At 42.4% G+C, this 25663-nt stretch overlaps 1 protein-coding gene across 6 annotated transcripts in view; it reads right to left on the bottom strand.

The window, feature by feature from the left end:
- The window catches only part of mapk10 (mitogen-activated protein kinase 10), a 353081-nt gene that overhangs the window by 326047 nt on the left and 1371 nt on the right, over positions 1 to 25663 (bottom strand). For 3 of the 6 annotated variants that reach the window (XM_072253110.1, XM_072253122.1, XM_072253119.1), the window contains exon 1: positions 19413 to 19491. The exons of 1 other annotated variant lie outside the window; for it this stretch is intronic. In XM_072253110.1, the coding sequence (XP_072109211.1) occupies positions 19413 to 19481 (69 nt within the window). In that variant the 5' untranslated portion in view covers positions 19482 to 19491. Of the gene's footprint in view, positions 1 to 2772; positions 2904 to 19412; positions 19492 to 25663 lie in introns of those variants that run through there. 2 more of the 6 variants (XM_072253118.1, XM_072253113.1) reach the window with 2 other exon arrangements.

Below are 25663 nucleotides of genomic sequence, written 5' to 3'. Positions count from 1 at the left end.
TCAAATAACAAAATACTTACCTCAGCCATTCACTCTTCTGGATGTTGCAGGCAAGGCCAGAGTTTACTGTCCATCTTAATTGTCTATGAGAAGTTGGTGATGAGCTCCCTTCCTGAACCATACCAACTCCTCTGATGAAAGGACTTTCACAGGGTTGTTGGGAAAGGAGTTCTGGGATCTAGTGTGCACAATGAAGCCAGGGTGCGTCAGAGGTTTAGGGAAGGAAATGTTTTGGTGGTGTATAGGGTATCAAACAAGTAGACTTCTTTGTCCAGGATCATGTGGACCTTCATTAGAGGTGTTGGTGCTATACTCATCCAGGCCAGTGAAGAGTTTTCTGTCAAGCTTCAGACTTATTCCTTGCAAATGGTCATAAATACTTGCAGTGAGCTTCAGGAGGTGAGTCACTTGCAATGGGATCTGCACTTATAGCTAAGAAATTTATATGGCAATCCAATTCAGTTTCTGGTTAATGCTCAATTTCCAGGGCATTAATGGTGGGAGAACTGGCGCTGGTAATGCCACACAATGCAACAGATAAATGGTTAAACTCTTTCTTTCTCAAATTGTTGGTTGTCTGGAACTTCATAGAGTGCCTGCTCTTTCATCCAAAGTATGGATGCTAACTAGATCTTATTGAATTAAGGTACAGACTTCTTCATTGTTAATAGATTTATATATCATGCGATCATCAGCAAACACACCAACTTCTGACTTTATCATGAAAAGAAGGACATTGTTGTGCGCTGTAAAGATAGTTAGGCTTAGGATGGTACCCTGAAAAACAACTGCAATATGTTGAGGATGGATTTCTGACAACTGCAAAGGTCTCTCCTTTATCCGAGGTATGATTCCAAACATTGGAGTGTGATGCCCCTTGACATCAGTTTTGCCCAGACTGCCTCCTTGATACCACATTTGATGAAACACTGCCTTGATGTCAAGGACAGTCACTCTCACTTCACATCTGGAATTCAGCTCCTTGAAGTATGTATGGACCAAAAGCAGTGATGAGAACAGGAGTGGGAAAGCCCTGGTAAAACACAGACTGAGTATCAGTTTAACTTAATTATTGGTGTTTAAGTGCCACTTGATAACACTGTAAATGACATCTTCTGAAGCATTGTTGAAGCTTGAGAATAGATTAATTAGCTGTATTAGACTTGTTCTGCTTTATACGTACAAAACATACCAGGGCAATTTTTTACATTATTGGATGGATGCCAGCATTTTAACTTCCCCGAGAGTAGCTTGGCTAGAGGTGGAGGTTGCTCTGGAATGCAGATTTTCAGTACTGCAACTGGTTTCCATTATCTTTGATATGCCCAGTGCTCTCAGTCGTTGCTTGATAGCGCATGGTGCAAACTGGATAGGCTGAAGATTGTTCACCTTCTGTGATGGTGCGATCACAGGAAGAAGGCAATACTCATTAGTTAAACCAAACAACTAACATTTGCATTTAAAAGCTGGTGTACATGGTTCCACTTTGGAAGCCTGTCCCAAAAATGAAAATGCATAGTATCATTATCATACTAATAGAAGGTTCAGAATCAGAATCAGATTTATTATCATTGACTTACACGGTGTGAAGTTTGTTGTTTTGCAACAGCAGTACAGAGCAAAGACACAAAGGTTGAGTACCCCTTATCGGAAATTCCAAAAACCAAAAACCTCTGAAATCCAAATATTTTTTAATCACTGATACGGCATCACAAATGGAAAAGTTCACATGGAGCTGGGAAGGATCCCAGGTGATGCACAGGTCTCTATGCACCACAGACAGTTCTGAAAAGTGACGTCAAATATAGTGAACAGAAATTGATAAGAAATAGAAAAACACCGCATAAAGTGCAAGTTAAAGTTCTTGATCACGTATTGAAAGAGAGGATTTGTTAGCGTCGAACTAGCGCAACAAACTGATTGCAGAAATTTAAGGAAAGGCACAGCACTAAAGATTTGTGATGATAAAGCTTTTGGACATGGTGGAGGATTACAAATACCTGGGGATACGAATTGACAATAAACTGGACTGGTCAAAGAACACTGAGGCTGTCTACAAGAAGGGTCAGAGCCATCTCTACTTCCTGAGGGACTGGGTTCTTTAACATCTGCCGGACGATGCTGAGGATGTTCTATGAGTCTGTGGTGGTCAGTGTGATCATGTTTGCTGTTGTGTACTGGGGCAGCAGGCTGAGGGTAGCAGACACCAACAGAATCAACAAACTCATTCGTAAGGCCAGTGATGTTGTGGGGATGGAACTGGACTCTCTGACGGTGGTGTCTGAAAAGAGGATGCTGTCTAAGTTACATGTCATCTTGGTCAATGTCTCCCATCCACTACATAATGTACTGGGTGGGCACAGGGGTACATTCAGCCAGAGACTCATTCCTCCAAGATGCAGCACGGAGCATCATAGGACATCATTCCTGCCTGTGGCCATCAAACTTTACAACTCCTCCCTTGGAGGGTCAGACACCCTGTGCCGATAGGCTGGTCCTGGACTTATTTCATAATTTACTGGCATAATTTACATATTACTATTAACTACTTATGGTTCTATGACTATTTATTATTTATGGTGCAACTGTAACAAAAACCAATTTCCCCCTGGGATCAATAACGTATGACTATGACTATGACTATAATCACAACACAGCAGAGAAATTCATTGATGAGTTTGCCAAGATTGTCGCTGATGTAATTCTAACACACTGAATGGCTGCATCAGGGCCATGTATGCGATGAATAAATATAAGACAAAAGCTGCTTACCGGTAGCACATAAATTCAGAGTTGGAAATGACGGCAATCCCAAGCTATCTCATTATATATTCCAAAATCTGAAAAAATCCAAAATCCAAAATACTTCCGGCCCCAAGTGTTTCGGATAAGGGGTACTCAACCTGTGTAAATTACAAAATAAAGAAATGGTGTAAATAAAATCTTAAAAGTGGTGTTCATGAACCTTTCAGAAATCTAATGGCAGAGGGGAAAAAATTGTTTCCAAATTACTGAGTGTGGGTCTTCCTGCTCTTGTACATCCTCCCAAGAAGCCGCAGCAGGAAGAGCACATCTCTCAGATGGTTGCATAAGGGACAGGAGAGGTCGACTGTACTTTTTTCTGTAGATGCTGCCTGGCCTGCTGAGTTCCTCCAGCATTTTGTGTGTGTTGACAGAAGTATAGTTTAGTGTTTTTAGAAAGGCATGACATGATCAGCAGAATGACTCAGGCATGTACATCCTTAAAGGTTTGAAGACAAGTCAAAACAAGTCACAGAAACAGGACCTTTGTCTCACCAATATTCTGTTGAATAGCAACCACCCATTTTTACACTAATCTCACATTAACCCATTTCATTGTCCCTACAACCCCATCAATTCCCTGCCCACCCAACACCCCTACTCCCTATCACACCCCGGATTTTACCATGTATCTACATATATGTGGGCAATTAACCTACTAACCTGCACATTATTGGGATGTGGTAAGAAACCAGAGCACCAGGGCAAAACCAAGCAGACTTGGGGAGAACAGACAAACTTTGTACAGTACTAGTGGTCAGGATTAAACCGGTTGTTGGACCTGTGAGGCAGCAAATTCACACCTATATACTGGGCTGGTCCATTTTAGTTTAAAAATAAACTATGGGATTGTGGTTTCAGAATCAGAACACAGGCTATGAAACAAAAGTGAAAATGAAATCTAAAGAAATTGTTAAAACAAGTACAGGCTCTTTGGCCCATGATGTTGTGCAACCCAACACAACTGATGTTGTTTTTGGTTATACAGGTCGACCTTCACTAATCGGGCACCATTGGGACCCGAGGAGTGCCAGTTTAGTGAAAATGCCGAATTACAGAAGGATCACATTAAGCATAATCAGTGCCGGTTTACTGAAGGAACCGGATTACAGGTAGTCGGATTAGTGAAGGCCAACCTGTAATACAACTAGGCTACCACACCTGGTTTTGGGTGCTCTACTTCAAACAGGACAGGACATAAAAGCCGAGGAGACAGATGACACAGTGGTGCAGCAGTTAGCATTATGCTTTAGGGCGCCCACTGTAAGGCTGGGGTTCAATTCCTGCCACTATCTGTAAGGAGTTTGCTTGTTCTCCCCGTGACCGCATGTGTTTCCTTCCACATTCCAAAAGACATACGTGTTCCGATCAGTGAGTTGTGGGCATGCTATGTTGGTGCCGGAAGCATGGGCTGCTCCCAGCACATATTTGAATTGTGTTTGTCATTGATGGAAAGAAGCATTTCACTGCATGCTTTGATGTTTCAGTGTAGATGTGGCAAAGCTAATTTTTGAATGGTTATGAAGAGAGTTACAAAATATACAGATCATATTATTCAGAATAAAAATAAATGAAAGATGTTCAAACTTGTGAGTTGGCTGGGGTGATATACTGCATCCGGTGCTCCCGATGTGGCCTTCTATATATTGGCGAGACCCGACGCAGACTGGGAGATTGTTTCGCTGGACACCTACTCTCTGTCCACCAGAGAAAGCAAGATCTCCCAGTGGCCACACATTTTAATTCCACGTCCCATTCCCATTCTGACATGTCTATCCACGGCCTCCTCTACTGTAAAGATGAAGCCACACTCAGGTTGGAGGAACAACACCTTATATTCCAACCTGATGGCATGAACATTGATTTCTCAAACTTCCGCTAATGCTCCACCTCCCCTTCGTACCTCATCCGTTATTTATTTATCTTTTATTATTATTTTTTTTTCTCACTCTCCTTTTTCTCCCTCTGTCCCTCTCACTATACTCCTTGCCCATCCTCTGGGCTCCCCCCCCCACTCTTTCTCCCTAGGCCTCCCATCCATCCCATGATCCGCTCATATCCCTTTTGCCAATCAACTTTCCAGCTCTTGGCTCCATCCCTCCCCCTCCTGTCTTCTCCTGTCATTTTGGAACTCCCCCTCCCCCTCCCACTTTCAAATCCCTTACTATCTCTTCTTTCAGTTAGTCCTGATGAAGGGTCTCAGCCCGAAACGTCGCCTCTTCCTAGAGATGCTGTCTGGCCTGCTGCGTTCACCAGCAATTTTTATGTGTGTTGCTTGAAATTCCAGCATCTGCAGATTTCCTTGTGTTTGTGTTAAATATGGATACATTTTATCTTCACCAGTTGATGAATGAATAACTAGACACCAACACTGCAGCAGCTGTGGAATTTAAATTCAGTGAATGGTCTGGAATTTGGAAAAATGAACACTTATTTGTCCTGGGAAAGATAACCATGAAAACTCCTAGACTGTTGTGAAAACTCATGGGAAGAAGTTCGCCATGCTTACCAGATCTATTTTCAATGCAACCCCAAAGTCACTGCCAGTGCAATTGAGCTTTAAGTACCCACTGGTGTGGCTTCAGAAACAATTTGGTTGCTCCATTGTCACTACACTTAAAGAAATAAATAATAAAACTGGAGGAAATACCTGGCATTGACCTGATAATCACATAATGCAAAGTCACTCCTGTCCCATTTGACCTTGCCAGATCATAAACATCAGGAGACTGATATCTAAATTGAAAGGCATGTCCCTCAGATAAATCAAGAAATGGCTCGACATAGCTGTGGTCATACAATCCTATTTAGCACACAATGCACCAGAATCCTCTATCACAAACCTTGGGTAGGTCTTGTCTCACTTGTGTGACAAACCCACTAGTGGTATGGAAAGTCCTCAACATTGATTCCAGGCCCCATGAGTTCTCACAACATCAGGTTAAAGATGGGCAAGGAAATCTCCAAAGTGGGGAACTTTAATGTGCATCATCAAGATTGGCTTGCAAGCACCAGCACTGGTGAAGTCCTGAAGTGCATGGCTGCAAGACTGGGTCTGTGGCAAGTAAAGACAGAACCAACGTGAAAGATAAATCTATTTGACCTCATTCTCACCAACCTGCGGAAATATATCTGTACCTGTTTACAGTGGTAGAAATGACCAGCACAGTCTCAACTCCATACTGAAGACCACTCAATTATTTGGTACTGCAATCATGGGTGACTGGGGCAAACTCAGGATAGATCAGGATAGAAGGTGCTATGGACCATCAGTATCAACATAATCTGTGACTTCATGGCCTGGCATCTGCTTCATTCCTGTATTACAATCAAACAAGGAAATTGACTCCCATTCCATGTAAAGTGTAGAAGGAACAGTACCCCGTATGCCTAAAAATGCTGAGGACTCAGCCTAGCAAAGCTTCTATATACATAGAATTAATTTAGTGCCAAAAAACTAAGATAGCATACAGTGAATGGATATAAATGATCTATTTATGAAGGTAAATACATACTGTTACATCAAGTCATGAATCATGATGGACAATTAAACAGCTAATGGGAGAAGGAACATTCCCATCCTCATAGAGAGCACAGCCCAACAAGTTAATGCCAGAGAAAAGGCTGATGTATTAGCAATTCTGTTCAGATAAAAGTGCCAAATAGATGTCCCACCCCTGCTTCTTCTTGAGTTTCTCACCATTGTAGAAGCCAGTCTCCACTCAGCTTGATACACTCCATGTAAAATCAAGAAATAGCTCAGAGCACTGGACATAGCAAAGGCAATGCAGCATTCCAGCTGTTGTGCTGAATACTTGTGCAACAGTACTAGCTGTGTCTAGTCAAGCTATATCAGTATAATTACAATACTTGCATTAATCCCATAATATGCAATATTGCCTTCCTTAAAACAGCAAAAAGTCAGTCTGGCTAATTACTGCCTAATAATTCTATTCTCAATCATTAACAAGGTGATAGAAGTTTGCATCAACAATTCCATTGGAATTCCTGCAATTCCAATAATAAAATACCCCGTAATGTCTAATTTCTGTTTTACTAGTACTTCTTGACTCCAGATCTTATCACAGACGCTGTCCAAACCTGGAAAAAGATCTGACACAAGAGATTGACTGCTCTTGGTATTAAGGAAACACTTCACTGAGTGTGACATTAAGTTATCCTGGTGAACCTGATCAAAGAAACAACAAATGGATGCAGTCATACTTCACTCAAATGAAGACAGTTATGCTAACATTGGTAAATTATCCCAGTCCTGTGTCAAATATGGAGGAGTTCCTCAGGGCAGTGTCAACCATCTTTAGTTACTGAGAAATTGCCTTTCTTCCATCACATGAGAAATTGGTGATTGCGTCCCAAAGGACACCCCCAGCAAGTGAACCAGACCACACTTGTGTGGAGGAAGACCAAGGTCACTTTCAGACTTGAGATGATATGAATGACAACTGAGCTACAGAAGTGCCAAGCAATAATCATCTCCATTAGAGGAAAGAGTCTAACCACATTCTCTTGATATTCAATGGCATTATCACTGATATATTATCCACTATCAATATTCTGAGGGGTGAGGCAGAGTGGGGGGGCGGTGCAAAAACAAGCTTTCCTTATATTATAAAACTCCATGTTAATAACACATGTATCCATGACTGATATACACGTTTTCAAGGCCTGAAAGAATTCCCAAGATGCCTTATGATTATGCGTTATTATATAATTATTACATTTTTCAAACTGCTTTATCCAAGCAGACTGTGAAAGTCAAAACTTGGAGAAAAAGTTTAATCTAGGGATATTTCAACATTAAAAAGTGAGATACCTTTCTGGAACAAGATCTAATGCTGGAAAGGACAAGGTAATGTAATTGTTATAAAGTGTAATCTATATATCAAGAATGTGTATAAAATACAAAGGAAGAAAACAGAAAGAAGACAGTACAGAGAAGAGAATATTAGCATTAAGCAACTTTCATAACAAAAAACCATGCTGTGTTAAAAGATTTCAAGGAGTAAATACTCCATTTTTAAGATTAAAAGTAAGAATTATTCTTTCATAGCATTTCAAATTAAGATCCACTCATTGCTTTGAAATAGTTTCCTCAACAATATTTACCAATCCAATGTTTAAGATGTTTGAAAATGAAAATAGTTTGCCATATTTGTGCTCTCAAACAACAAGCCTTATTGCATTTACAGAAGTCTGGTGGCCAAGTTTTGGAAGAGTCATTTATATGAAGACTCCTCTCAGGCCTGTGCTCTGTATTTAGTTACAAAGTATCAAACCTTCCATAATATAACCTTTAGAGAACTCCAGAGAACTTTAAGTGGATACATTACAGAGCAGAGAGAAAACAGATTAATGGTTTCTCACCAGATGGGGTGAAATGTTTCAATAAATTCACTAATTCTGTAATGGCTGAAATCTGTAATCTGTCAAGTAGGGTGCTGTGCACAATTCTGATTTGAAGGAGAAAGACAATGGAGAAAGACGTGAGAGAACGGAGGAACATCTGGAGAAACTTCTGAAATGCCTTTTTCACTGCTGTTGTTACTGTGTGATCCTGAATCTCCGGAGAGGAAGGCCGTGAATCCTCGGCTTTGCTTGTTGCTCGGCGGCCGGGATGGGGTCGAAGCACTCGGCAGAGATGGTGCTCGGTGCTTGGTGTCAAGGGGCTGGTCAGAGGCTCAGTTTTCAGACAGACTCAGAGTCGGCTGGGGTCGGGTGCTTCCAATGCGTCGAAAGTTGTCAGTGCCTGGAGGTTTATGGCAGAGAGAGTTTCTCCCTTCTGCTGCCTGCTATCTGGGACTATTGGGAGTCGATCGGTACTTTGAGACTTTTTTTTACCGTTCCCATGGTCTGTTCTTTATCAAATTATGGTATTGCTTTGCACTACTGTAACTATATGTTATAATTACGTGGTCTTGTCAGTGTTAGTCTTTGGTTTGTCCTGGTTTTTTCGTGATATCACTCTGGAGGAGCATTGTATCATTTCTTAATGCATGCATGCATTTCTAAGTGACAATAAACGAGGACTGAGTGTTCTCATAATCTAATCTAATCTAACCTAAATCTAATTCCACCAATTTTGTCTAAATACACTTCGTAAAATTGCAGTGTTTTTACCAGATTGTACACAGCCATGAACACAGAAACAGGCCCTTTGCCCATCTTGTCCATGCTGACAGTGTTGTCCAGCAAGCATGTTGCCCGGTGAATTTGGGCTATAGCCCTCGAAACCTCTCCATCCACATACTTTTAGGTGGCTTTTTAATTACGCTAATGGGCCCATCTCAACCATAATCTCTGGCAGCTCATTCCAAATACTCACCACTCCTTGTGTGAAGAAACTGCCACTGATGTGCCTTTTAAATGTCTTACCTCGAATATTAAACTTATGCCCTCTTGATTATAGCACCCTCACCCTGGGAAAAAGATCATACACCTCATTAACTTATTTATATATCACTATCAGATTACCCCTCAATCTCCTACATTCTACGGAATAAATCTCTATTCTATGCAACCTCTCCTTGTTACTCAGGACTCCAGGCAACATCCTGGTAAATCTTTCCTGCACACTTTCTAGTTTAATAACAGCGTTCCTATAAGTCTACGTCTTTGTGCATGTTTTGCTGCATGCCTGAGTGCTCGGTTGAGGGTGCTGATGCATTTTTGCTGGTGGGGTGGGGGAGGGGTCGTTGCCTTGCAGCTGTTTGTGCGTGGGGGGTGCTTTGGGGTTTTAAATAATTAACTGTCATTCATTCTTTGGGGCACTCTGTTTTCGTGGATGTCTGCAAACAAAGAGAATTTCACGAAGTATAGTGCACAAATTTCTCTGACATTAAATGCACCTGTTGAAACCCATAACAAGGTGACCAAAATGATATAAAATACTCCATGTAGACTCATCAATATCTTATGTATCTGCAACACAACTTCTCAACCTATTGCCTTGACTGATGAAGGTAATGTGTCAAATGCCTTCTTCATCAACCTATCTACCTGTGATGGTGCTGTCAACATACTATGCACTTGTACTAAGTCCCTCAGTTCCATAACAGTCTCCAGGACACTACCACTCACTGTATAAATCCTACCCTGCTTTGATCTCCCAAATTACAATTACATTTATCTGGATTGAAACCCATTTGCTAATCCTCAACTGAGCTGATTAAGGTTCCTCTGAGAATTATTATAGCCTTCTACTTTATTTACTCTAGTATTACCCTCAGACTTACTAACAATAGAAACATAGAAATAACTTGTACATTCACATCCAAATCATTTATATACATTACAAACAACATAAGTCTCAGCACTGAACACAGGCTTCCAGTCTAAAGAACAACCCTCAGTCATCACCCTCTGTTTCCTACCATTGAGCTAATTGTGAATCCAATCCACTATCTTCCCCTAGATCCCATGCAATCTAATCTTCCAGAAGTTCCTTCCATGAAGGACCTTTTCAAAGATTTTGCTAAACTCCATGTAGATAACATCCACTGTGATACGTTCACATACCTTCTTGGTTAACTTCGCAATGAACAAGAGATTTGTTAGACGTGACTGCCCACCCCCACCCAAAGCCAGTCAGACTGTCCTGAACCAGACTCTCTTCAAATTCTAGTAGATCCTGTCCCACCACCCAGAATCTCCTCCAGAAATCTACCCATCACTGACATCAGATTCACTAGCACCTAGTTTTGAGGTTTGTTTTTGTTACCATTCTTAAACGATGGTACTACATTGGCCACTCTCCAGTCCTCCAGAAGCTCACCTGTGGCCAACGGTGAAGGAAATATCTCGGCAAGGGTTCCGAAATTTCTCCTCTGCCTTCCCACGATGTCCAAGAAGGCACTAGATCTGGCCTTGGAAATTTATCCAGTTCAATGCACCGTAAGTCCCCCAAAACCATAATCAGAATCAGGTTTAATATCACTAGCATATGCCATCAAATAAGCTGCTTTGCAGTAGCAGTACATTACAATAGGTAATAAAAAAACTATAAATTACTAAAAACAAAAATTAAATCAAATTAGTTCAAAAAGAGAGCAAAAAAAAAGAAAAAGTAAGATAGTGTACATAGGTTCATTATCCATTCCGAAATCTGATGGTGGTGAGGAAGAAGCTGTTTCCAAAATGTTGAGTGTATGTCAACAGAGTCCTGTACATCCTCATTCATGGTAGAAATGAGAAGAGGGCATGTCCTGGTTGGTGGGGGCCCTTAATGATGGATGCTGCTCATTTGAGGCATCACCTTTTGAAGATGTCCTCGATGCTGGGGACACTATTCTCCATGATGGAGCTGGATGAGTGTGCAACATTCTGCAGGTTTTTCTGATCCTGTGCAGTGGCCCCTCCACACTAGACGAGATGAAACCAGTTAGAATGCTCTCCACAGTACATCTGTGGAAATTTCTTAAGAGTCTTTGGTGACATACCAAATCTCCTCAAACTCCTAATGAAATATAGACACTGTTGTGCCTTCTTTGTAATTGCATCAATATGCTGAGCCCAGGATATATCTTCAGACATGTTGACATCTAGGAAATTGAAATTGCTCATACTTTCTAATGCTGATGCCACAACCACGGACTCTGCCACAGGGTCTATGCACCTGCACAGGTGGGCTGTGGAACCAGTTCAGCAATTACACTCGTGAGTGTGCACATTCCAGCTAATTACTGTTTCATTGCGATGGTACTTTACTCTCTTTTTTTGTTCTAGTCTTGTCAAGACTTGACCATTAGCACAGCAACGTTTACACTCCCTGCTTACCCTCATCCTTGTCCAGTAAAGAGGACTACCATTTCCATTAACACTGTAAAACAGTGGTATTCATTTAATATTTAGTGTTGGCATTCAGCTTTCAGTTTGGCAGTTTTAGTTAACAGACCTGTTAAGCGTTTATTGTTTTTCATCTCCTTTAAATTTTGCAACATTAAAGTCAATGAACTGTTGTCCCGCTCCATGTCTCTTTCTCTCTGCACTTGGGGCATATCCGTATATTTTGACAGTAAGTCTCATAATAAAAATGGACACAGCAGAGAGAGAGCAGCTGATCTTGTCCCTGATATTTATTGGCCAGGTTGGGGAGAAATTACAAGTGATCAAATCTGTGTTGGGAAAAGTGACCAAAGCAATGTGACAGATAATCTCGGTTCGACAAACCCAGTCTCATCTGGCAGAACAGGTGTCATCCCTCGCACCAACAGTTCAGCAGCTCACTGCAGACAATCGAAATCAGGTGGCAGAGGTCTCTGCTCTCACAGCCACAGGCCAAGAACTTACAGCTGACAGCCAGCATCAGTTGACAGCCAACAGAGTTCTTGCATAAGCAATTCAACAATCTTTGGCAATGTCAGGCCTACACTTAGCATCTTACAGATCATCCTTTTCTGCTGCCCCAATAACCTGAGCCACTAATGCCTCGACTCCCACGTCCAGACCAGAACCAACTCTTGTGTCCATAACAAAACCGAGTATCCCTCCACAGGACAGCTACTCTCTGGTGACCCCAATGGCAGCAGGAATTTCATGACCAAGTGTCAGCTGACTTTCCAAGCCCAGCCTGGTCGGTTTGGTGATGATGCACATAAACTGGCATACATAGTAAATCTCCCAGAGGGCCTCCACTCAGCTTGTTCAACACTCTATGGGAGCAAGATTCCTCTGCAGCTAAGTTGTTTCAATATTTTGTTCCCAAGTTAAGGAGAGTTTTTGACCTTCGAGTACAGTGTCAGAACTTCTGGCTCTCAAGGAGGCCCTGGAAGAAAAGCGACTCTGGCTGGAGGGGGCAGAGTATCCCTTTCTGGTTTGGACAGATCACAAGAACATCTCTTACATTCAGGATGCTAAGAGACTAAACTCCCATCAAGCCTATTGGGCTCTCTTCTTCACCTGGTTAAATTTCATCCTCACATATTGTCCAGGTAGCAAGAATACCAAGGCCAATGCTCTCTTCTAGCAGGACAACACCAATTCAGAGCCCATCCTTTCTTGCTCGTGCATTGCTGCCCCAGTAATTTAGGGCAGGGGTTCCCAACCTTTTTTGCACCACAGACCGGTTTATTATTGACAAAATTCTTGCGGACCGGCTGACCGGGGGGCGGGGGGGGGGGAGGGTTGCCAATGGACAAGAGTAGCAGTCAAATACAGGACACTTGTGTTAACCTCGAGAAAGACTACCATGACCATGAAGCCTTGCGCGGGCACCTGTGTGCGCATGCGTGTACGTGCCGATTTTTTTCTACAAATCGTTTTTGGCGATTCTGTTCGAGGGGGGTGGGGTGTTAATCACGACCAGAATATAGGTGATAAGTGGCTAATACACTCAATTTCGTTTCTAAAAGGGTTTATCTAACAAATTTAATATTAAACACACAGCGCATATTTTCCTCACATGAATATAGTGATAAGTCAATTATCAGGGGAGGACAGGGGAGCCTGAAGTAAGTGTTGAACGAACTTCCAGCAGAAGTGGTAGAGGCAGGTTCGATGTTGTGGTGTACAGTTAAATTGGATAGATATATAGACAGGAAAGGAATGGAGGGTTATGGGCTGAGTGCAGGTCGGTGGGACTAGGTGAGAGTAGCGTTCGGCACGGACTAGAAGGGTAGAGATCGCCTATTTCTGTGCTGTAATTGTTATATGGTTATATAAGTCACTTATAAGTTAATCGCATCATAACATTTTAACTAACGTTTGTATATTAAACACACAGCACAAATTTTCCTCGTATGAACATATAAAATCATTGCAACACACCAATATCGCTGTATCAGTGGGAGCTCTGGGCTTGTTTCCCTGCAACAAGACGGTGCCATTGAAGGGTGATGGGAGACAATGATACTCAAAGGCGGTTCCTTATGTCCAGTCTATTCCGCAATTTAGTTTTCATTGCATTCATTGCAGAGATATGTTGGAAATGGAAGCAACGTTTTCAGTGCTTTCATGGCTATCTCAGGATACTTAGCCTTGACTTTGATCCAGAATGCCGGCAGAGATGTTATGTCAAACATACTTTTCAGTCCGTCGTCATTTGCAAGCTCGAGGAGTTGATCTTCTTCCGCGCTGACATGGATGACATGTGGGTAATGACCTCACGTGTGTTCAAGCTCAACAGTGAGCGTGACAGGGAATGAGGAAAAGTGCAGCTGACTCATATCGCCAAATCATATTGTTTCCTCACGGCCCGGTAGCACATGCTTTGGGGCCCGGTGGTTGGGGACCGCTGATTTAGGGAATAGAGGTGGAAGTGAGAGCAGCCCAATACAGTAGTTGGTTCCAGGTGCAGGTGGGGGGACCTCTTAACCAGCTGTTCGTCCCTGCTACAGTGTGTTCCAAAGTGCTTAAGTGGGGTCACTACACCTGCCTGGCTGGCTATCTGGGAATTCAATGGATGCAGGAGTTTATTAAGAGACGATTTTGGTGGCCATCTGTATGTCAGGATGTCCACAAGTTATGCCTGTCCCACTTGTGCTCAAAAAAAGATGTCATGGCAGTGCACTAAGGGTCTGCTATATCTGCTGTCTGTGCCCCATCAACCCTAGTCTTGCCTCGTGGTGGATTTCATCATTGGTCTGCCCCTGTCTAATGGAAACTCAACCATTCTGGTCATCATGGATTGATTCTCCAAGATTGCCCACTTCATTGCTTTCCCTAAGCTCCTGTCAGCTCATGAGACTGCCACCCTCATGGTTCAACATATGTTCAGGCTGCATGGCTTTCCTCAGGGACCTAGGGTCTGATCAAGGACCACAGTTCACATCCCATTTTTGGAAGGCGTTCTGTACAGTTGTGGGAGTCATGACCAGCCTCCCATCCGGTTTCCATGCCCAACCTAATGGCCAAACTGAGAGAGTGAATCAGGAGTTGGAGACAATCCTGTGCTGCCTTACCTATTCCAACCCTACATCCACAATAACATCCAGTCATCCTCAACTGGCATGTCTCCCTATGAATGCCAGACGGGATTTCAGCCACTGCTCTTCCCTGACCAGGACATTAATGTGGGAGTTCCTGCTGCTGACTAGTTGATCCAACAGGTGGAGATGAGCCAAGTCCTCTCTGCTGCGTGCTCAGAAACAAAATGCCCGGCAGGCTGATAGGCTGGCCAGGAGCAAAAGCCTAGCTGGCATCGAGGAATCTACCCCTGAAAGTCAAGGGCTGCAAGTTGGCCCCACGCTGCGTGGAGATTTGTATAGATTGCAGCTACCATCATCACCTCCCCCCTCCTCACCCCTCAGTGGATGGTTTCCCGGTCTATACTGTGTGGTGCCTCCTGGCATCACGCTGGTGCGGGGCAAAGTCCAGTACCTCGTCGGTTGGGAGGAATATGATGCTGAGGAACATTCTTAGATCCAGGCCAATGACATCCTGGATAAATCTCTCATTTGAGACTGCCAGTGGGCACAGGTCTTTGGCGCCTCAGGAGCTGTGCTAGGCAGAGTGTCCCTGTCACAACCACGGACTTTTCTGTGGAATTTATGCGCCCGCGCTGGCAGGCTGTGAACAGGTTCAGTGATCACGCTCATGAGTGTGTATGTTCTAGCTAGTTACTGTTTCATTAACCAAAAGCACAGTAAATTTATGCTCACCCTCATTTTTGTCTGGGAAAGAAGACTATTGTTTCAACTGCAGCTGTAAAGGAGCGATATTCATTTAGTACTTAGTTATTGCTTCCAGCCGCAGTGTTGCCATTTAACTGTCAGTTTGAGTTTTAGTTGGCCTAACTTTTATCGCTTTTCTTTTCCTTTAAACTCTGCAGCAGTTCTCATTAACGTCAGTGAACTGTTGACCCACTTCAGTGTCTGTCTCTCTCTCTCTCTCACCGTACGGGCCATAATCCAAATATTTTCTCAGCTGATCCCTGAATGAGGATTGGCATGTGTTTCCCTTGACTTCCCCTTCCTGAAGTCCACAGTCAATTCCTTGGTCTCAGTGATGCTGAGTGCAAGTTTTTTGTTGCAACACCACTCACCCAGCTGATTTATCTCACTGCTCGTCACCATCTGAGATTCTGCCAACAACAGTTGTCTTCAGCACATTTATAGATGACATTTGAGCTGTGCCTAGTCACACAGTCGTGGGTGTACAGAGCATACAGCAGTGGACTAAGCAGCATACTTGAGGTGCACCAGTATTGTTTGTCAGTGAGGAAATGCTATTTCTGATCCACACAGTCTGTAGTCTCCTGCTGAGGAAGTCAAGGATCCAGTTGCAGAGAGATACAAAGGACTGGCTTTTGGTACTTGTTGATTAGTACTGAGGGTATGATGGTGTCGAAAGCTGAGCTGTAATCATTTAAAAGCTGCCTGATGTAGGTGCTGCTTTTGTCTAGATGGTTCAAGACCAAGTGCAGAGCCAGTGGGATTGCATCCACTGTAGATCTATTGCGGCGATAGGCAAATAGAGGTGGGTCCAATTCTTACTTAGGCAGGAGTTGATTCTGACATGACCAGCCTCTCAAAGCTCATCACAGTGGATGTGAGTGCAACTGGGCAAAGGATTTTCAGAAGGCCTTTGACAAGGTGCCACACATGAGGCTGCTTAACAAGCTCTGAGCGAATGGTATTACAGGAAAGATTCAGCATGGATAAAGCAGTGGCTGATTGGCAGGAGACAATAAAGGGAGCCTTTTCTGGTTGGCTGCCAGTGACTAGTGATGTTCTTCTGATTCTTTTTACATTATATGTCAATGACTTGGCTGATGGAATTGATGGCTTTGTTGCAAAGTTTACCGGCAATATGAAGATAGGTGGAGGGACAGGTAGTTTTGAGGAAGTAGAGAGGCTACAGAAGGACTTAGACAGATTAGGAGAATAGGCAAAGAAATGGCAGAAGGAATATAGTGTTGGGAAGTGTATGGTCACACACTTTGTAGGAGAAATGAAAGGGTTGACTAATTTCTAAATGGAGAGAAAATACAAAAAAAAACTGAGGCACAAAGGAATTTGAGAGTCCTTGTGCAAGATTCATTAAAGATTGATTTGCAGGTTGAGTCTATGGTGAGGGAGGCAAATGCAATGGTAGCATTCATTTCAAGAGGACTAGAATATAAAAACAAGGATGTAATGTTCAGACTTTATAAAGCACTGGTGAAGAATTATTTGGAGTATTGTGAGAAGTTTTGGGCCCCTTATCTTAGAAAGGATGTGCTAAAAATGGAGAGGGTTTAAAGGAGATTCATGAGAATGATTCCAGGATTGAATGGCTTGTCATATGAAGAGCATTTAATGGATCTAGGCCTGTATTTACCAGAATTCAGAAGAATGAGGGGTGACCTCATTGAAACCTATCAAAATGTGAAAGGCCTTGATAGAGTGGATGTGGAGAGGATGTTTCCTGTGGTGGGAGAGTCTAAGACCAGAGAACACAGCCTCAGAAAAGAGGGACATCCTTTTAGAATGGAGATGAGGAGGTATTTCTTTAGCCAAAGAGTGGTGAATCTGTGTAATTTGTCACAGGCAGCTACGGAGGCCAAGTGTTTATGTATATTTAAGGCAGAGATTGATAGATTCTTGATTGGTCAAGGCTTGAAGGGATACAGGGAGAAGGCAAGAGTTTGAGGTTGAGAGGAAATTTGGATCAACCGAGATGAAATGCTGGAACAGATTCGATGGGCTCAATGGCGTAATTCTGCTCTTATACCTTATGGTCTTATGGTCTAATGTGTCATTGAGGCAGCTTATCCAGCAATTCTTGGGCACTGGCATGATTGTCGACATTTTGAAGCAGGTGAGAAACTCCGAATGCAACAGTGAGAGATTGAAGGTGTCCTTGAACACTCCCACCATTTGGTTGGCCCAGGTTTTCAGTGCGTTACCAAGTACATCATAAGGACCTGAAGCCATGCAAAGATTCACCCTCATGAAAGACGTTCTGAAGTTGGTCTCCAAGACAGAGATCACAGTGTCACCAGGTGCTGCAGGTATAGTTTTATTCTCCTTTTCAAAGTGTGCATAAAAGGCATTGAGCTCATCTGGGAGTGAAGCAGCATGACATTACATTTTGCCATGTAGGAAATAATGGCCTCCAAACCCCGCCAGAACTGACGTGCATCCAATTGTGTCCCTAACTTCAATTGGATTTGTTTCTTTTGCTCTTAAAATGGCCTTCTGTCGTCATACCTGCACTTCTTGCATAGTTCTGAATCACTGGTCTTGAATGTCACAGATCTAGACATCAGCAGGCTACGATAACCGAGGATCATCCATGGCTTTTGGTTTGGGTATGTCTGGTATGGTCTCAAAGGCAAACAAACATTCACTTAGGTCTTGATGAAGTTAGTGACAATTGTGGTGTATTAATTTAGATTCAAAGATAAGTCCCTGAATATTGTCCAATCCACCAACTAAAATCAGTCCTATAAGTGCTCTTCCACCTCTCTTGTCCATACCTTCTTGATCGTCACTACTGGTGCTGTGGTCTTTAGCCAGAAGTAGTACTGCCAGGTGATCAGACTTTACAAAATGTGGGTGTTTGATGTTACAGTAAGCGTTCTTAATCGTGGGATAAGTGGTCAAGTGTGTTGTCTCCTTTGGTTCCACAGGTGATATGCTGATGGTATTTGTTCAGAGGCTTCTTCAAGCTGGTCTGGTTGAAATCTCCCACAATGATAGGGCAGGCAATCAGGGTGCACAGTTTTGTAACTGCTGTACATGGTGCTCTGCTCCCCTGGTGCCCGCCTGACGTTGGCCTGAGATGGAATGTACACCGCTATCAGAGTGATGGCAGAAATCTCCCTCGGTGGATAAAATGGATGGCATTTCACTGCTAGATGTTCCAGGTTAGGTGAGCAAGACTGAGACAGAAACATCACATTTGTGCACCATGATGAGTTAACCATCAAGCATACTCTCCATTTTCTACCTTTAAAAGACTCAAATGACCTGTCTTTGCGGAGAATGGTGAAGCCATCAGGCTGCAGCACTGTATCTGAAATGGGCGGAGTGAGACATGCTTCAGTGAATCAACGTACACAGCAGTCCCTAATATCCTTCTGGTAGTATAATCTTGCACTGAGGTCTTCGATTTTATTTTCCGGAGATTGTACATTCACTAGAAGGATAGACGCAAGTGGTGGGGCGGGGGTGGGGAGTGTTTTTTTCAATTGCTTCTCCCTCATAATTCTTATATGGTCCATGACAACACGGCTCTTTCCCCCTATTGTCATAGATTTTACTGATTTCTCCACAATAAAAACTGAAGAGAAACATTAATTAAAAATCTCACCAATTTCCTTTGGTTCCACACACAGACAGCAATGCTGACCCTTAAGGGGAGATAGTTTCATCCTCTTATTCTTTAAATACCTATAGAATCTCTTGGGATTTTGCATCATCTTGCCTGTCAGATCCTTCCCAAATCCTCTCTATGCTCTCCTAACTTCTCTCTTACACTTCTTGTAGTCATCAAGAGATTCACTTGTTCTCGATTACTCATATGCAGTACAGTATATGCCTTAATCTCTCATTTAACCTAAACCTGCTGGGAGCAGCGAGTGAGAGAGAGAAAGGAGCCACCACACACAGTTACCTTCCTCCATCAGCAGAGAGTGAGAGGCTGGCAGATGGCGCTGAACACTTGCTCACCTTCAGCACCCGCCTTGGTAATTTCAATCTTCCTCGGCGCTTTCTTTGACAAAAGATGGAGACAGTCATGGGTTCGCAGCATCTCCTGGCTTCCTGACCTCTATGCTGCACACTTTAGTCATAGCCCTGTGGAACACTCTTAAATACAGCAAAGAGCCAGATCACTCGATCAGCCCGAAATCACACTGCCAGAATGCAGATACAGGCTCTAACAGTAGCAGAACCATATCTGAAATAAAAGGAAGATGTAAAAGAAGTGAGAGGAATTGCTTTGATGTTGCCTTTGGTAGCATTGTTCGCTTGTGCCATCTTCTTCTGGAACCTTGTACCTTTCCATAACATTGTATCTTTCCTACCAGTTGTATCTTTCCCCACAGACATTTAAAAAAACTATAGAAATATGGTCACTGAACACAAAGTGCTTGCCGACAGATGCATCAGCAACTTTCCTTACATCCTGGGAGGGGGTCCAGCATTGCACCCTTTCTAGTTGCTCCTCTATATACTGATAAGGGAAACCTTCTTGGGTAGATTTCAAAAATTCCACTCCATCTGACAATTTGACACTATGATTGGCCCAGTTAAGTTCAGGGAAGTTAAAATCCCCCACTGATACTATCCTGTTATATTTATAACTAGATAACTATATCAGCTTTTCCAATTCACACTGACCTTTAGGGGGCCTATAATATACAACCCCACTTCTTGTTTCTAAATAGCCTGACCGCCGAAGAATATCTTCTCTAATTGTGTCTCTTCAATGACTGTTATGTCCTTTTCCATCAAGAAGGCAACTCCCCTTCTTCTCTTACCTGTACCTATAGAATTTATATAACTGGGAAGGGCATAACTGAACTTCGAGTCCTGCCCTTCCCAGTTTTCAGAGCCAATCCATGCCCTGAGTTCATATCCCTAACCTGTCAGGTGTCTTGCATTAAAATTGTCTTTCCTCTCCCTTTACTGTTCTCCTGCCTATCCTGACAACTCATTGGTTACAGTATCATGTCCCAATTTTTCAACCACTCTCCACTGTATTGTTCAGCACCCAAGCAGTCTAATTTAATACCCTCTGAGTAATACTAGCAAATTCTCCAGCCAGGATATTGGTCCCACTCCAGTTCAGATGCTGCCTGACTCTCTTGTACTTGTTACCTCTACCCCAGAAGAGATCTCAATGATCTAAGAACTTGAATCCCTTTCACCATAGTAGCAATATGTATCTGAGCTATCTTTCTATTTCTACTATCACATGGGACTTCCAATGATTACTACCGTTCAGGTCCTGCTTTTTCAGTTCTCTCTTAACTCTCCATATTCACTAACACAGGACCTCATCCCTCTTTGTAACATAGTCATTTGCACCATGAACTCCAGATGTTCTTCCTCCTGCTTGAGAGTGTGCTGCTGCTGCTCTGTTGTTGCTGTTCAGTCGTTAAGTCAAGTCCAAATCTTCGTGATCCCATGGACCATAGGTTCCATAGGGTTTTCATGGCAAGATACGGAAGCAAATTGCCAGGCCTTTCTTCTGCGCAGATACTGCTGCTGCCCAGGTTGGGACCCGGCTGGGTTTGAAATCAGGACCGTCTGCCTTGAAGTCCAGAGCTGATGCCACTACAGCACCAGCCGCCCCCCATCTGCTCTGAGATGGTATAACAAAAGCCTTTCTCTTTTGTCCTGTGGACATTTAGCTTTGGCATCAAAATTTTAACATGTGTCATCTTTAAGAAATGTCCCCAAACCTCCTTTTGTAGGGCAACCTCTATGGAGAGTCCTGTCAAGTATCTAATGAGCTGTAGTTGCTTTAATGCACACTGACTGGCTTGAACCCTAATTCTTCCTGCAGGTAGTCTATCGCTTCTATTAAAGGTAGCATTTGTATATTAAAAAACTACAGACTCGTTTCTGGAAGATTAGCATAAAAAATATTTGTATTTGTTTAACTGAATTCTTAAAAAGCATCATTTCATATTCCTTTCTAAGTACTAGCCTTCATATATATTTTGTATTATTTGTAAATTGAGACTGAAAAAGATTGACAATTAATATTGCAGAGAATCAATATGTATTGGTGTATAATACAACAAAGTTAGTCTTCCTGCACCACAAACCAACCCTTCCAACACCCCCCCCCACCACCGTTACTTTATCATTTCCTGTCAGCCACCATATGTACAGATATTCCTGTGCCTAGCGTCACTTTATGGACATACAATCAATCTAGGTATATAAGCCATCTTATTTATTTATTTATTATTGTGTTCTTTATCTTATTGTGCTTTTGTGCTGCATCGGATCTGGAGTAACTATGATATTTTTCTCCCTTACACTTGTGTACTGGAAACTACATTAAGTACTGTAATCTTGAATCTTTCCAGGTTGTATTATGCCATTCTGAAAGAACAACTGGGAACTTCCCATGATGAATTACTTAAAGAGGTGCTTTCTGTGCTGAACATGGGTATTTATGATTTCTTTCCCCCTTCAATGCTTGTTCAGACCATTGCTGGAAGAAAGTAGGTCATGGTGACCTAAACCAAGTCTGCTATTTGAAATGGCAAGACACAGGAAAAAATGCAAACTGTGCAAAGGGAAGTAACAGGATCTAGATTCTGCACTTGTAGAGGTGGTGAAACTTCAGGATTCATAAGCATTAAATGCTGGAAATTAACAATAACTTTGAGTATTATGTCTAGATAGATAAACAGAGAAATCATTCATGAGCTTTATAAACTTGCAACATGCCCAGTTAAATGATGGAAGTACTGTTCCTCCATCTTACGTGTACTTCAATAGAAAGGTCTAGAAAACAAAGGAAAAGTTGGAGTGGAACGATGAATTCAAGTGGTGAATGGTGGAAAACTCAATTTTATGCTTGTTGACTGGTTGGAGGTATTTCACAAAGCAGAATCCAATCTGCTTTCTGTATTCCCAATGCAAAGGAGTGAATGCAGTATTCTAAATAGAGTGCATGAGGCCATAAGCAGTGGTAAGACAAGGTAAGGGGTAGAGGTATCCTCTGTCAGGACACCTAAATTATGTTGATAGTGGTGGAGATTTCATTCTAGTTTCCTTCTATTATTCTGATAATTTTTTTTAGCATTCCTTCATCATTGCTGAGCTTAAATCCTGGTACCACTTTGTACAACAGCATAATGGGAGGACCTTCACCAGGAAGTTTGTAGAAGGTCAAGGTGGTTCACCACCATCTTTTCAAGAGTAATTGCAGGAGGAAAATAAATGCTGTAATTTCCAGCACTGTCCAAATCGTCAAAAATGAGGATAAGGGAACCCATTTATGGCTTCAGAAGTCAAATTCAAAGTAGATTTATTATTGAAGTACATACCTCATATATGCCATCATATACTACCTTGACATTCATTTTCTTGCAGGCTTTACAGAAAAATAAAGCAATTCAATAGAACTTCTAAAAAACTATGCATAAACAAAGGCTAACAAACTACCAATGTGCAAAAGAAGACAAATCATGCAAATAATAATAATAAAATAAGTGAATAAGTGATACTGGGAGCATGAGTTGTAGAGTCCTTGAAATTGAATCTATAGGTATGGAGGCAGTTCAGCATTGGGGTGAGAAGTTATCCACGGTGGTTTAGGTCCTTGAGAGAGAGAGAGTTGTTCAACACAAACACCTTGTTATTAAGAGAGAGAGGCGAAGACTGCTTTGAGATGGTGTTATGGTTTCTCGGCAGCGTGCTTACACTTTTGCAAGGACACTGTCAGCTTTGGTGTTCCTACAGAGCGAGAAGGGAGGAGCTACTTGATGGACAGCTGGTGTTCAGCACAACATTATTATTTAAACCAGCGTAATTGCTTGTTTCACAGGACCGCAGACGCACCAGGGTGTGGTGAAGTTACCACTATCCTGTTCAGGTGCCCACAAGTGTGAGACTGAGGATCGATTTTGAGGGATCGATCTGTGATTATAGTGCGTGAAAGAGCGACTCTGTGGAGTTTACTAGTGTGTCTACTCCTCGCCTGGGTGGGTAGACTATCACTCGAAGACGGTGCTCTTAAGTTGGTCAAGTTTGGCTAACTTGGAAGTTTTGCAGGACAACGGGAAGATTGACAGCATCAGCTCACCTGAAGAACTAAACACCTCTCTCTCTCCATCACTACTCACCTCAATACCACGAACTGAACTTTTCTCATCACCGTAAGACTGTATCCATTTACCCTTAGGCTTGAAGAAGCTTGGTTTTTCTATTTCCACACTTACATATATATAATCGTTGCTAACCTGAATATATATCTGAATTTATATTACTGTATTGCGTAGTTACTAATAAACGAGTATTAGTTAATAGCAATACCAGACTCCCAAGGTGTTTTCCATTTCTGCTGGTTCCTTAACCCGTCACGGGGTATGTGACACTAATAACTGTTCTTCAACCTGGTCGTGCAGGACCTAAGGCTCCTGTACCACCAGCCCACTGGTAGTGGGGAGAAGAGAGCATGGACTAGATGGGGGTCTCCTTGATGATGGATACTCCTTTCTTGAGCCACCCCTCCTTGTAAATATGCTCAATGGTGGGGAAGGCTTTGCCTACTGTATGATGGACTGAGCTGTATACAGCACTTTTTGTAGACTTTTTGTTCCTGGGCATTGGTGTTTCTATACTAAATCATGATGCAACCAGCCAGGAGACTCTCCTCTCTGGGGAGGGGAAAGGTGAGAGTAAATCTAACAGAATGATCTTTGGAGGAGCCCTTTCGGAACAGTGACCATAGTTTCATCAACTTCAAAGTAGTCATAGAAAAAGATGAGGTTGGTTCTCAAGTTAAGTACTAAACTGGGGGCAAGTGTATTTCAATACTGTATGACAGGATCTGATGCTGGACTGGGAGTAGCTACAAGTGAGGAAAATAGCATCAGATAGGTGGGAAATGCTTAAAAGTGAGAGTCCAGTCAGCATGTACATGTAAGGGTACGAGGCAAAAATGGTAAAGTTTAGAGAACCTTCGTTATCAAAGGTTTTTTGGGGGGAACTGGTATTGAATGAGTCCTTGGAGGTTTACTGAAAATATAGGAAATAATTTTAAAAATTACAAAGGCAAAAAAGGTGTCATAAAATGTTGTTGGCAAGTTGGATTAAGGACAATTCTAAAACCTTTTATAGCATATTAGAAGAGGATAACTAAAGAAAGAATAGTTCTCCAGAGGGACAAAGGGAGAAAGTTATGTGTCGTGTTAGAAGATATGAGCGAGGTCCTAAGTGAATTCTTCTCACAAGTATTGACCATGGAGGAAATGGAGACTGGAGAGTTAAGGAAGAGGTACGCTCATACATGTGTTTGCACCAGAAGTACTGGCATACCTTAGGATAAATAAATCACTAAGGCCTAATGGGATCTATCCCCGGGTGCTATGGAAAACAAGGGAGGAAATCGGTGGGGCTCTGATAGAACTTTCTGCATCTTTGTTTGCCATAGACAAGGTACCAGAAGACTGGAGAATAACTAAAGTGATGATCGTGTTGTCATTCTTTCTTGTTGCCAGTTGGTGCGATATGCTAGTTTTTATTGTGTGTGGGGCAGGGGAAGGGGATGACATTTTTCTTTGAACGACTTCCATTGTTTTTTTGTCTCGTGGAGAAGATGAATGTCAGAGTTGTCCATGGTTTTCTTTGTTTAATGGAGAAGATGGATCTCAGAGCTGTATACTGCAGACTTACTTTGATAATAAATGAGCCTTTGGAGTTGTCCCCTTGTTGAAGAAAGCAACTTGGAGTTAGCTTGGAAACCACAGACCAATGAACCTTATATCAGTGTTAGGGATGTTGTTGGAAAAAGAGTTGCCAGAGAAGAGGCAGGTAAAATTACAGCAATGACAAACATTTGACAGGCAAGGAGTAAAGTCATTGGAGGATCAGAGGTGGAGTGGATCAGCAACTTTAAATTCCTCAGTGTTATTATTTTGGAAGACCTGTCCTGGGCCCAGCACATAAGTGCAATGAAAGCATGGTACTGCCTCTACTTCCTTAAGTTTGCGAAGATTCAGCATGAAATCTAGAAGTTTGACAATCTTCTTCAGATGTGTGGAGCTTATTGACTGGCTGCATCACAACTTGGTACAGAGACACCAATGCCATTGAACAGGAAATTCTACAAAATGTAGTGGATGTAGCCCTGTCCATCACTGGTAAAGCCCTCCCAACCGTTGAGCACATCTACATGAAACATTGTAAAAGGAAAGCAGCATCCACCATCATGGGCCCCCACAGCCCATTAC

The sequence above is a fragment of the Mobula birostris genome, chromosome 3 (assembly GCF_030028105.1).
Source record: "Mobula birostris isolate sMobBir1 chromosome 3, sMobBir1.hap1, whole genome shotgun sequence".
Classification (NCBI taxonomy): Eukaryota; Metazoa; Chordata; class Chondrichthyes; order Myliobatiformes; family Myliobatidae; genus Mobula; species Mobula birostris.
The sequence above is the reverse complement of the archived record's forward strand: the minus strand, read 5'-3'. Positions and strand labels throughout refer to the sequence as shown.